Here is a 14,433-nt window from a genome sequence, read left to right on the forward strand (position 1 = left end):
TGATTACATACCACGATTTAAATCCATCAGCTTCTACTTTAAAAGGAGAAGAGTGAATGCTTAATTCTAGAGTAATTAGGTAATGTTGGTATTATGCTCCGAAGCTGTAAAGTGCTAATTTATGTAAAAGGCAAGTAGTAGTATTATTAGTGCTCAAGTATGATATCATCAGGCTGACGCATAAGAACAGCAAAGTGTGAAAAAACATATACATCTGCTGTGCCTTCCTAAAACAAAAGTGAAATTAATCAATTGAAAAAATCAGTGTATCATAATTTTGCATCACTCACAAAGACGTCTGATAAGAAAACTGGGTTTATCTTTATGTTGCCAAATAAGAGGCTACAAAACTTGAGGTTTAACTAGTTTTAGGAAATATAAACTATTTTGAACTGTTTACATTTACTTTGTTTGCATTATTTTTCAGGGGTCTGACTGACTTAGTGTACATATTTCAGAACAAAACTTGAAATGTACTGAAATCAAGACCGTTGCTTCCAAATCCTATGGCCCACGAAACAGCTACTTACACAAGTGGAAACAACACTTGCTGGTGCCAACCAAAACGAAAGGCTGAGGGAAAACAGGAAGTAATCCACACAGAAAGTGTGTAACTAATCTTGTGAGGGATAGCAGCAGGCCTCCTCTGCAGCAAGCTTCAGGAAGGGAGAAGCACAGATAGTCATCTTCTACACTGAGAATGGCCTGTCTGAGTGAGATTAACCCTTGCCACAGAAAGCTAAGATAACATATCGCTGTTCCAGAGAAAAACAATGTAAAGTACTGGATTGAGATGAGACCCAACTTGAAACATGAAGCCTCAAAATAGAGGCTTGCAGTAAAAATGGTTACAGGCTCTCAACTAAAGAAACGCAGTGAAAATCCACCGAAAAGATGGGTCAGACTGGAATCACTCCCAGATCCTTCATACTTATAAAAGGAAACCACACTGGAGAAGGTGTATGAGAAATAAGTTGCCTAAAATGCTGAACGAGATGAAAAGGTTTATTGCTTACAAATTCTCCTGAACCCACAGCATATTCATAAAGGCCTGGAATGAATGATGCTGCCATTACCACGCAGTACACACGTTATTTAATTTAGGAGAATAACATAATCAAATCAAAGGAGAAAATGTAACTGAAACTGCAACTGTCTGCTGACAATGTGCGACACGTGACCAACACCACAGCTGCTTGTAACCCTTTATCATCATCAGGAGGATTAAACTACTTCCCTATTTATTTAAATAAAATTCAAAGTGGCAAGGGTGCTGGAGAAGCTTTAATGACCAAGGCGATTATATATATATGGACTGAAGAACTATTTTCCTATATGTTACAACACTGTTTTGACGCACACTTGTTTGCTGCAAACTGAACCCTTGTAGAGTGCCACGCAAGTCAGTATATCTCCTGTGATTTACAAAGATTCTGCTGCATATGATACTGTTAGGTCCAATAATCATGTCCAAAATACGTGCTTATCCAAATCTACATTGACATTCAGTACAGCAACAGAACATTTCTCTTATGTAACCATTACATTAATTTTACTAACATTTTCTTCATTGCAGAAATATTGCAACTGCAAAGGGAAAATGTGGACTTACTTAATCAATGGAATAATTACATTTTAGATTGGGTATTATTAAACTCCAGGCCAGACACTCACACAGATCAGGGGCTAAAGTGGACTGTTGTGCTGTAAAGATGTGACCACCTGGAAATCCAGTCCCAAGTACAAACCATTGTTGGATTTAAACTATGTCAATTTGATTGGTTGATGGTTTGAGAAGTTAAAATTTGTCAGCCTTACTCATACTGAGAAGTATCTTACTTCCTGCACAGCCTCACTGATTTAAAATAGGATATTTGTATGCAGACATGAGAGAGTAGAGTACTGCGTGAAATGATCTGCCTAAAACATGTGACTGTTAATCGTGTGTATAAACATATCCTGGATTAAGGCCTGTATTTGTAATCCTAACTCTTTCTGGGTTTGGAACATTCCAATTTATTCTAATAATAAGCTTCAATTATTTGGTGGACTTCAAATAAATTACTTGTCAACTACCAGCTCAATTAATTACAGAATGTATGCAATGAACACTTCAGGTGTAATCATCCAGGTCTAATACATACTTAGAAATATGTACTCCGCTTTCTAATAATTTTTAATTAAATAAAACATTTCTTTCTACCTGAAAATTTTTAAAAGTCCTTGTTGGCCCAAAACAGTAGTATTATTACATGGCTCAGTCTCCAAACAGAACAAAATTCAGTTCCTACAGCCTAGCTGGCGACTGCTTTCCATCTCTGTGCTCTAATAGAACCTGGTGTCATTTCGTTTTCTACAGAAGCTGCTACCACTTTCTCAAAGGCACCTGAACATTTTCCTTTTGTTATGTCTGGTTCCCACTGATACCCAAAAGGAAAGAGTAGCAAAATTGTCCATTCTGGGGTTCTGCATGACAGCATACAAACAGAATGATACTTGATTAATGATTTACTCACATGTGTGTTTATTTTGTATATTTGCATCCTCTTGAGTCTCTTCAAGAAATAATGTTCTTAATAAGTTTTCCCATTTTTACAGTTACTTTTTCAAAGAAATTACCTTGCAGTGAAATTACGCTTAAGGAAGACCATTGGTTGCAATCACACAAGCTTGAAGGAGCATGCAGAGAGGGCTGTGACAGTTAAACAATGGAGCTTGTCACCCTTCCCAAGACATTCTCACAGACTAAGACAATGCAGATGAAGGGTGCAAAGCCACATTCATTATTACCAAAATAAAATATACCAACACGTTACTATCTTGAGCCATCTAAACAAACAGGAAAAGGTGGGTGGGCAGAGAGGAGCACAATTTGCATAGCTGTGCTCCTTAATTTAGAACAGCACTTTGATGTGTACATCTTTGGTTTCTGGCACACCAACAAGGGATGCAAGCATACGAAACACTCTAACATACCTCCAAATGCTTCGGGAAGTTCCTTGCTCTGGATAACTCTGCTTTTCATAAAGATTGGTTACTAACAGATACACTGATAACTCCCATTCTCAGCAGAGTAATCACTTCCAATCAGTGCAGAGATGGATTACCTGGTGAAACCTGGCAAAGAAAAAGCAAGTCCTTTGCTGACTAATGGAGACAGCGCATGCTCTGTCCCTCTCTGTGTTTCCACCAACTCTCCCACACTAGCCAGCTGTGAGGAACACAGTACAGATTTGCTTTAACGTCACTCCAATAACTCCGTGTAACATACACCACCACTGACAGAAATCCCCAGTGTATCATCTCTTCCATGCTTGGGCTGCCTACCTGTGCATCAGGGGCAGTATCTAACTGAAGGGCGGCCTTCCCCAGGAGAGTAGGTGGTTGGAATGGGAGGGCTGGTGTCTGGACCAGCAAAGGGGAGCTGTGCTGGCTTTAGGAAGCTTGTGCCTGGTATCAAACTAAGTGAACTGAGTTAATCCAATGTTCTGCCATCATCTGGACTTTCCTGCTGTTCAAACAGCCAAATTTGCCAAGGTAATTCCTTCTCACCTGGATACTCAGGGATCTCACACCCAGACCCATGTGTAATCTTGTGTCTATTCTTCCCCCCAGTCACACAAGAATAATACATCTCTCAGCGAAGCACGTCAGAAAACGGAACTTCCTTCTAGTCAAAACCCCTGTGTTTTCACCCCACAGGCAAAAAAAACCCACCACTGTTCTTCTCACAAAGGGAATTCTAGGGGAAGAAAAGGCATGTTGAGAGACCAAAACAGATTTCTCTGCTTCCTGGGTGCCCATCTGGAACAAACTTGTCATGTTCATTGGTCTTCCTCAGGGTGGGCAGTGAAACCAGTGGCAGCCATCCAGTTCGGCACTAGTAAAGCAAAGAGCTGGGAACCTCCTGCACCACAGTTCCCTCCCAAGCGCCAGGTGCCCCAGGGAAGGGTGGGATTAAAGGAAGCTATGAGGAGGTCAAAAGCAAGAGCAGCCAGAAAATCATGGCTTGTCTTCTCAATAGCAGAGCTTAATCATTTCTACAGAAAGGGCATTTATTCCAGGATATCATTCTAATATAAAATTTCCTACCAGATAACCTTAGCAGATGTCCTGAACTGGGTTTTCCTGACTGCTTTGTGCCAGTGTTCGAGGGAACACATAGAAACTCACCTCCATGGCAATCTGGGACAGACAAGTCTCAGAGAGTTAGGGACTGTATTTTCAGAACTGCAAAAATGGACTTAGAGATCCAAGTCCCCCCGAAATCTCTTGCCCTGTGTTTTTTACTCCAGTGATATATCACTGGAACTACAAGTATTCATCTGGCTTGAACACTTCCAGTAAATACCTGGAAAAACACCATCTGGGATTCTCCTTTTTGATTTTCCTTTCCTTCCTTTCACCACACTCTGCAGGCATTCCAGTCTGGAAAGAGTAAGCAGGGCCGCATCTGCAACCCAGCCTCAGTGCCTGCCTGAACTTCTGATCCCAGACGTTAACACCCAATTGAGGATCCATCTTTTTCTTTCTTTTCTGTGGCCATGTTTGCTCTTTCTCAGTGATTCTTCCTGGATGGGCACAGTAGTCATATTCTGCTTTCAACTCCACTCAGATTCTGCACTGAGAAGCAACACCGTGAACGCTGCTGCCTTCATTCCCACCCCTGGCCGTCTCCAGCATTCTCCCAACTCGCAGTGCCCTGCTTACTTGCTGTTTGACAGAAGAACCAGCCCAGGTATGCTGAAGACTTCGAAGAATATGTGTGAAAAGATTTCTTTAAATAACCGTAGCTTAGATCAGAAGAGGCAAACAGATGAGATTCAGGGCCTCCTGCTAGCTCAGTGGTGATGGGCTCATGCTTTGTCCTGCATTCCCCTAGCTGCCTGTCACCAGTCTTCCAGCCATTTCCTGGAAAGCAACCAACTGATTGTGTTTCCACTTTGCTATGGCCATAAATAACGACAAACTTGGCTCGTCTGGCACTGCTTTGCAGGGCATTATCTGGACCTTTTTGCAACCACTGATGAAGAAAGCTCCATCCTGCCTAATTCTCTGTGTTTGTGCTGTAAATACTTGAAGACATGCTTTGTATGAGTGAGGTGTCATGGAGGCTGTGACTTCCCTACTACTGCTTCTGGCAGTCTCATGCCACCTCTCCATCACTCACTTTGGCAAGCTGGCAGCGTCCAGCATCTGAAAGCTGAAAATAGGAAAGGGCATTTGCAGGGCGGTGATATGATGTGTGCTTGGCTTTTAAAAGGATCACAAACTTAAGGCAGTGGAGAGCAAAAAGGCATACCAGTATCACCATGGATATGTGACATTAAACAAACCACTTGTCATGATACACAGCTGACTACTTGCCAAATGGAACAGGATCTTCTTATTATTCATTGTTTTGCCCTGCAAAACCTGCACAACCACAAGAAGGAAAAATCTCCAGAAACGTACTGTTACTTTCCTGACTATCTCAGGCCATGCTGGGGCTCCTGGTTCAATGCCAGTTCCCAGATATCCACATACTCGTTCACATTTGAAGACTAAAAGGTGAAATCCTGGTGAGCATCCTACTTAATCACTGCCAGAAAGGGAGCTGCAGAATGAGGTCACTTCCTCGAGGTAACTCTGACATTTGTAACGCTTCCTGTCCTCCCAGAGTTTTGATTCCATCCCTCCTGTCCCTCACAGCTGGGGTGTCAGCAGGGTCTCATATGTGCCCACCCACTGCTGCCTGCTCGCATGGCTTTGCTGAGGACTACATCAGCCACACAGGGAATTGCCCTTCTCTAATCCATCACACCACACCTTGCTGTGGCCGGGAACCCAACTCTGCTTCCATCCAGGGAGATGATGGAAGCTCCAGATGAGCTGGAGCTAACCCTCCTTTTGGTTCCACCTTCATAGTTCACTACAGCCAAGTAAGTTCCTAGCCCCCCCAAAAGGGGGCAAGAGGGCTGCCACATGGACAGCATCTTGAAGCATCCCACTTGCCCTCTCCTATGCCTCCCCAGGTTGCTCCTGCACCTTTGTAGAGTGTGTGGAGGAGCAGAAACCCCATCACAGTCTACATGATGGCTGTTTTGACCTCAAAAAAGAAGCACACAATTCCTTGTGTCCGGGGAGGGCATCCTGCATCTCAACCTACATGATGGCTGCTTTGACCTCAAAAGTGGACCAACACAATCCCTTTTGCCCGGGAACTGCGTCTCACCTACTGCTGCCCCCTTGGTGCGCCCGTGTGCAGCTGAAAGGAGAAAAGTGGAGAGAAGGAGCAGAAAGCCTAGTGAAGGCACTGCTGAAAACGGGCCATCATCCAGCACTTCCCTGCTGCAGGCCAGGCCTCCCATGGCCCTCGGTGCTTCCCTGCTGCTTCAACCCGGCTGCCTGCCCACAGGGTGCTGGTGGATGTGGAGCAAGAGGCAGGAGCGCTGATCTCAGGGTGGTGGTGGTGATGGTGGGCTCACACACACGTGTGGCCGTGCTGGGTCAGTGCTGTGGGGCCGGGCAGGGGGCACTGATAGGGGATGTGCCCACCCAGGCTGACAGTCTTTGCAAAGCGTGTACCCACCTGCGCCCCGTGTGTTCAGGTTTCCTTTGCCGTTCCACGAAAAACAATCATAAATAATGCTAACAAACCCACCAACCCGGCCAAGGGCAAGAGCGGGTGGGCACTCGCCTTGCACACCCTGTGGGGCAAACACCAGAGATTGAAGGAAAGGGGGGGGGAGAAGGATACCGGCACCCCTCACACCTCCCGCATGCGGCGCCCGTGTCTGTGGAAAAAGGTGGATTTCGGATCTCGCCTCCGGGAGACGGGCAGGCCCCGAGGGGCGCCCACGCGTGTCCGGGGGCTCACGCCGGCGGGGCCGGGCACCTGCATGGCAGCTGAGCCGAGGTGGGGGGAGATGGGATGGACCTCGCCCTGTCCTGGCAGCGTGCCGGAGCGCCCAGCCCCACGCGTGTCCGCAGCGCCACGAGCGGCCGGGGCGGGAGGAAGCCCGGCGGTGCCTGAAGGGAGCGGGCCGCAGGCGTTTGGGGGGCGGCGGGGGGTGCTGCCCGCCGCGGAGCCCCGCTTTGTTCCCGGGGGAGCGACCCACGGATACACGTGTGGTCCAGCCGGGGGGCAGTGGGGTGCTTAGGTGCCTCCCTGAGCCTCTGCGCCCCTTCTCGCATGTCACTTTGCACGCGTGTGCCCCTCCGTGTGCCTGTGTGTCCGTGTGTGTGTGCGCGCTGGGTGCTGGGTTTGGGGCTGGGTTTTTTTCTTTTTTTTTTTTCCCCCTCGCTTGCTCCAGGTTTTACTTCTGGTTGCCTGTAAGGGTTTTGCTCCTCCCTTCTGAAATCCTATATTAGCCGTGGCCAAAGCCGTGTAAGAAACACAGCTCATTGTTGGCAAGTGCCGATGAGCCTCGCAGAGGAGTGAAGCGCAGCGCAGCGCCGGGGCTGCGGCAGCGACCACCGCGCCGGGGAGGGAGCCGGGGCCGCCCTCTCTATGCTGGGTGACTTCTGCTGACCGATTTCACCGCCACCTTCGAAGCAAGAGGAGGAAGAAGCCGGGAGGTGAGTGCGGCGGTTCTCGTAGCTGGTGCCGGTGTCCCTTTTGTGTGCAACAGGAAAAATGTGACTGTTTAAACACGCGAGAAAAGGTGTTTCTCGGCTGCCCGGCTCTGCCTCCTTATCTGTGCGTAACCGTGTTTTTACCGAAATAATTCGGACTCCATTCCAAAAGTTGCCGACAGCGGCTAGGTGGGACTTGCCAATTCTTCGCTTGTTCCCCGCAAGTTGGCGAGCGTGCCGCGGAAACCCGCCGCCTTCCCCGCCGCAGCAGGGGCTCGGCCGGCTCCTGCCCTCGCAGGGCGGCGGCGGCGGCCGTGGTACGGTACGGTACGGCACCGCTCCCCGCCGGTGGGTGCTGGACAACTTGGAGCGAGTGGGAAGGCGTGTGTTGCTCGCCGGATTAGCGGAGGGGACCGGCATTTGCTCCCCGTTTATTTTTCCCTTTGTACTGCACGGCGGAGCCGCGGTAGATTTTTTTTCCTTTTTTAAATTTTTTTTCCTCCATCCCCCCGAGAGGACGGCGAGACCGGAGAAATAACTGCTCCCAGAGCCAGGCAGATGCAGCCGGGCCGAGAGAGGGCAGTTGGCTGCATGGCTGAATGGCTACATGGATGTCCGAGGGTGTATTTTCTTAATGTATTCACACGCTAACTTTCCAGGTGGGCGATGGCAGACCACATGATGGCCATGAACCACGGGCGATTCCCGGACGGATCCGGCGGGCTCCACCACCACCCCGCGCACCGGATGGGCATGGGGCAGTTTCCCACCCCCCACCACCACCAGCACCAGCCGCCGCCGCAGCAGCAGCACGCCTTCAGCGCCCTGATGGGCGAGCACCTCCACTACGGCGCTGGGAGCCTGAACGCGAGCGGCGGGGGGAGGCACGCCGTGGGGCCGGGCAGCGTGAGCGGAGGGCACCCGGCCGGCAGCCTGCCGCCCGCCGCCCGCTTCGGCGGCTCCCAGTTCCTGGCCCCCCCCGTCGCCAGCCCGGGAGGGCAGCTGAGCGCCAGCATGCAGCTCCAGAAGCTGAACAACCAGTACTTCAGCCACCACCCTTACCCCCACAGCCACTACATGCCGGACTTGCACCCCGGCAGCCACCAGCTGAACGGCAGCAGCCAGCAGCATTTCAGGGACTGCAACCCCAAGCACGGCGGCGGCGGGAGCGGTGGGAGCGGGAGCGGGCTACCGCCCGCCGTCCCCCACGTCCCCGCAGCAATGCTGCCGCCCAATGTCATAGACACTGACTTCATCGACGAGGAGGTCCTCATGTCCTTAGTCATCGAAATGGGGCTGGATCGCATCAAGGAGCTTCCCGAGCTGTGGTTGGGACAGAACGAGTTTGACTTCATGACAGACTTCGTTTGCAAACAGCAGCCCAGCAGGGTGAGCTGCTGATTCATTTAAAACAAACAAAGGACTTTCTATCGGTGCGAATGAAAACATTCCCCTAGACATGGTGTCTCACTTTTCAGGGCTTGAAAAGGTGAGAATCTGGAAAGCAAGAGTCAACTATGCGCTTGTATAAATTTTTTTTTTTTTTTTTTTAATTTCTTAAATTGCTGCCACTTTTTTGTAGCTTTGACATTCACGTCCCCTCCCGTAACCATAATTTTTAGCGAACTCTTACCTTTTTATGTTGGTCGGCCCCTTCCTCTCCTTGTTCTCTTAATTTCCTCGCAGTAACGTGACCATAACTCCCACAGTGCTGAACTGTTAGACATTAATCTTGGCAAATTGCTTAATCTGGTGGATTTTGTAAACGATGATTTCCAATGGCTTGAACCGCATTCAAATTCTGAGTGAAGAGGGACAAAAAAAAACCCCTGCATTAGTTGGTTGCATGAACTTTGAAGGGCAGATCCTACTGCACAAATGCTGCCATCTTGCTTAATTTTTAACTATGCATTGCAGTGCAGACTAATTTTTATTTTTTTTTCCCAATATGCTAAACTGGAAGCTTAACAGATGTGGGCCAAACCTTTCCAGATCAGGACAAGTAATACTATTACTTAAAAAGTCTGCTACCCATTCCCCCTCCCCCATATATGTACAGACAATAATATGGTGTGGATGGAATGTTGACTAGTGACAAACATTTCACAGTTTATTTTTTTTTAATTATTATTATTATTATTTTGTTTCCGTCTTCAGCGTTTTGACACTGTGCTAATATAGTTTATTCAGTACATGAAAAGATACTACTGTGTTGAAAGCTTTTCAGGAAATTTTGACAGTATTTTTGTACAAAACATTTTTTTGAGAAAATATTGTTAATTTATTCTATTTTAATTTGCCAATGTCAATAAAAAGTTAAGAAATGCTTTAGTTTTTCTAGAAGTCATTTACCAGTATTTTTCTTCAAAACTCTTCCCCACTGCCCCCGGTGAGTAGAACATCTATCTGTACAACCGTGTTAGTGTGCAAAAAGACATTCCAAAATAGAAGGTACACTACACCCATATATATGTCATGATGAACTTCGTAGGTGAGTGGGATTTGAACATACTTACAGCATAAAGCCTCATACGTAACGTTGTAATATGCCTGTCAGTGTGGTTTTATGAAAAATGAAGTTGCCGAGGCGCAACTTTTTTGTGACTTGCCAACATACTTGCTTTAAATGTAGTTGTCCAGAGTTATGATGCATAAAGTATTTATTATATTTATCTATTAAACTTGTAATTTTATAAATCTGCTTTCATTTATATAGTAGACTTTGTTCTTTTGTATATTTATTATCTCACCTGGAAGAGCTATGCCAACAGACCAAGTGCTTAACGTACAAGTATCTGTAACTTGGGAAGGGAGGGTGGGGGGTGTCGTCCCGTCCCTCGCCTTGCAGGGCTAACGCAGGAGATTGCTGCATCAGTCCAGGTCTGCATCACATCAGAATCAATTGAGTTTAGTTTCCAGTGACCTCGGAAAAGGAGCATATATCCTAAAAGTATTCCACTGTGGGACATCTCTGACCCCTCTTTCCTAGAACTTGGGACCAACTGAAGCCACTGAGACAAATCCATACAGGTCTACTTTAAATATTTGGGGGGAAAATGCCCATTATTATAAGGCAATTGACATCTTGCTTCTTTAGTGACAACTATTACAGCCTTCTGCCCCCACCCGGCCTTTGGCAAAGCTCCTGCGCAAGTTATTACTCCAGTGAGGACTGTGGGATCAGGACCCCAGTAATACATGTAATCCGATTTAGCCATGCTTCCCAGGTTCAATACAGGAGCGATACCACTGTGCTTTCTTTCTGCTTACCTTTTCAGCCACATCTTCTGAATTTATTAGGAAGAAAACCAGCATGGTGGATGTAGTTAAATTTTAAACCTGGGCATGTAAATAGGGGAGGATATTGCCACACAATGGGAGTGTAAATAGCAGTGTTTTGAGTCAAGCTGGGAAATCAAACTGATTACTATTGCTAAAATTGTCGCAGCTGGTGAGAAAAGTGATACTTGGCCTTCTTTGCCTTGCAGACACGAAGCAGCTAATATGTTTTATGAATGTAAGTAAATAAATAAATGCTTGCATTAAAGTATTAACAAAAGTAGGCAGAATGAAGTGTACACACCTGGGAAAACCTGACGACAAAATGCTCTCTGCAGGCAGTAACAGCCTGTTCTTAGACAACTCTCAGCACCCAAGAATTTAAAAAAGCCAACCTGGTTTCAGCCAGGGATTGCTAACATTTTGTGACAGTAAATTTAACATCGAATGTCAGTGAATCATAACTTGCCAACTCACCAATAACATAAAGGAGTGTTTAGAAGAATACAGCTGTAGCCATTGCCCAACTTGCCACTACAAAAATCCTTTTCCCATTTTATGTCTGTTTGACCTGCATGCGTTGCATTGCCCTCTTCTGCTGGAGTTTGGGAGGGTGATTTTTCTGATTCTAATCAACTTCTTATAAAACAAACTACTAAATTATGTGCATACCAAATTGCAGAGATGTTTAAAGCCTCTAGGATCTCCTAAACCAGAAGGGAATGCTCTCACTTTAATGATAAGCACTTTTGCGTCATACAGTTGGTTAAACAACAGATTCTTCACAATTGAGACATCACTACTTAAGTCTGTCAACATTAAATCTGTCCATTTAAGCTTTTCCAAGAACAGGCAGTTTCACATGCATGCTGGTAGAGTCTATTTGCTAATGACTCCTCGTAGAACTCCTAAACGCTGCTGCCTCTGAATAGCAGCAGCTTCTGAAGGCATCGGCATTGGGCAAGGCATCAGCAATGAGTTTTAAGATGTCTTAAAAGTAGACGGAGGGGAAATCTGCAAAACAATCATATTGTCTACCTTGTCCCTTAATTTCTCGTTTCAGATGCCAGTGGATAGCCTGACAACATATTTGCGTGTCCATAGTATCATCCCCCAAGCAATACTGGGGGCCTGACCCTCATGTTCCCAATGTGCACCCCTTGGCAGTGCTCCCAATGGCTTCCACGGCTGAAACTGTAACAGGCCTTCCGTAGAGCCTCTCTAGCCCGCACACTGTTTAGAAATACGCCAAAGTAATTTATCACTGGAACCCAGCAATTAGTGAAAAACACAGTGACCCACTTTACCAGCTACCGCCAGATCCTCGCAAAGGATGCTGTCCTGCATCTTGTGAAGTTGCATTCAGTACAGGAAACTTGACCTCTGTGCTTTGGCTGGTTTTCAAGAACTTCCAACATGGTACATGAGATCTGCTGCTCTAAGCCACGGCCATAAATAGACGCGTTGCTTTATTTGGATGGGAGATCAGCCCTAAGCCACTCCGACACCCTAGACACACGTGGTGGAAAACTAGGTGCCGATTAACGCAATCCTCTCCCTTCTGCCCCGGGTTGGGGCTGGGGGCCATAGGGTGGCAGCTGCCCCCTCGCCGGCGGGGCTCCGTTGCTGCACGCCGGGCCCGCGGGGCTGCGGGACCCCCGGGGTGATGCGAGAGGCCTGGCCCGGCTCGGTGCGGCTGCCGCTGCCACCTGCGCTGCGCGGCCGGCGGCACCACGGCGCCCCCGTGTGGGAGGCCGCCCTCCCTGCAGCCGCCCACCCGCGGGCGCTGCCGGGCTCCGCGCAGCCGCCGCCGCCGGGTGCGGGGGGACGAAGAGGCCGCGGCGGCCGGGACCGCACCCCCCACCCCCGAACCGGAGGGGCTCATCTCCGCCACGGAGCGGGTCTGTGCGTTCCCCTGAGCGGGACGGAAAGGTACAGCCGATGCCCGCCGGAGCTCTGCCCGGCACCCGGTCGCACAGCACGGCACAGCACGGCGGCCCGAGAGAGTGCGGGGCCCCCTGAATTTGTCGGCGTGGATTTAGAGAAGAAGCAAACAAACGGTGTGAAAACACGCCTGTTGGTCTCAGGTTTTATTTAAAAAAAAAAAAAAGTTACATAAATGAAGATTATCCCCTGCTTATCTTGTCTTGCTGGGGCGGGGGGGGAGGGGGAGTGGAGAATTCCAACATCTGGATTTGTGGAGTTTCATTTGTTTCTTTTTTTACTTTATTTGTTTAGGTTTGGGTTTTTTCCTTTTTCCCCAGGGAGATGTTTTCCACACTTGTTGGTTTGGCCAAAAGCTATGGCATGTGTCTGTAGAGCCTCGTGGTAATGCTTCTTCAGGGCACAGGTAGCTTATGCGTCAATCTCTTGCTATAGCAGTCGTCCTGTTCCCATCCTGTTCCCCCTGGCCGCTGCCTCCACTCCCTCCTGGCTGTGCAGCACAGCAGCAAAATCAGGGTGGGCACGCACATCGAGGGGAGGGAAATGAAGTCAGAAAAGCAGTTCTCGTCTCTGACCCTACAGCTATCCTTTTTTAAGCCCTCATTTTCTCCAAAGTACTCACTGTGGGGCTACTGCAGGCAGGAATAAGAAATGCAAATGGTACGGATCTGGCCTACATACACTGACCTTCACCTGATCTATTTCTGCACCATCACTCATAGGGATAGCAGTGTGATCAAGGACTGAGTAACATTGACAGGAGCTGTTTAAATGATAAGATAAAGTATTTTTTTTAATAGGCAAATATATTTGTCAGATAACACTGCATGTGCAATAAAACCAAGATGAGGAATGAAAGGAATTTGAAAGCCAAGGCAGCAGCATTTTCTCAGGGTTTCATGTATTCGAGGTGCATTATTTTGTCAGTACAGAGGAGGTGTTTTACATAGTTTATGAAAATATATTTACACATTTCAATATGGTGCCACTATTGTGCTCACACACAAGGTAAAGCTGAGTCTCAGTAACTGCAACATTAACGAGATACATCAAACAACTGAGCGGATGAGCCGCTGTTACAGTAGGTTCTCTGTTATTCTCTTTGCCTCATTTTAGAAAGAAATCTGCAACATCAGGTTTTTAATAGAGATGGATCAGGTATTGCAGTGCCTGTCCATCTGCTGTGCCCTTCCCCCTCTTAAAAAAATTACAGAGGGGCTATTTGATCACAAGCATGAAAGAGATTTTGAAAGACATATTTACTTTATTGAAAATAAGCAGAAGATTTTCCAGTTCATCAGGCTTCATAAAATGCTGACCACTTTTCTCACCTTTTTCTTTCACCAGGCCACTTTGTTATCTCTGTCTATTGGTGTGTTCATTTGACAATATCTTCCTTATTTTATCAGCAATAAAGTAAAATAAAAGACACCTTCAGAATTATGAGGCTCCTTAAAACCGTGGCTGAAGTTACTGGTGTGAGCACACAGCATTTCTTAAGCTCAAAAGCTAAATATTTGGCAGGTGCTTGCCCTAGTAAGATGCTGAAGCACACTTACTTGTGTCCAGCTTTGATCAAGAGCTTTCTAATAATCACACCATGAGTTTTCTGCTGCAGCCTACTTCGCTCACACTAGTGCACCAAGCAGGAGA

At 47.2% G+C, this 14,433-nt stretch overlaps 1 protein-coding gene across 1 annotated transcript; it reads left to right on the forward strand.

Annotated features, from left to right (window-relative positions):
* Window positions 1-7,285: 7,285 nt before the first annotated feature.
* CITED2 (Cbp/p300 interacting transactivator with Glu/Asp rich carboxy-terminal domain 2) lies at window positions 7,286-10,259 on the forward strand. The gene is made up of 2 exons (XM_030489628.1): window positions 7,286-7,560; window positions 8,217-10,259. Exon 2 carries the CDS (start codon window positions 8,224-8,226, stop codon window positions 8,956-8,958), a length of 735 nt encoding a protein of 244 aa, XP_030345488.1. The 5' UTR covers window positions 7,286-7,560; window positions 8,217-8,223; the 3' UTR covers window positions 8,959-10,259.
* The last annotated feature ends 4,174 nt before the right edge of the window (window positions 10,260-14,433 follow it).

The sequence above is a fragment of the Strigops habroptila genome, chromosome 6 (assembly GCF_004027225.2).
Source record: "Strigops habroptila isolate Jane chromosome 6, bStrHab1.2.pri, whole genome shotgun sequence".
Taxonomy (NCBI): Eukaryota; Metazoa; Chordata; class Aves; order Psittaciformes; family Psittacidae; genus Strigops; species Strigops habroptila.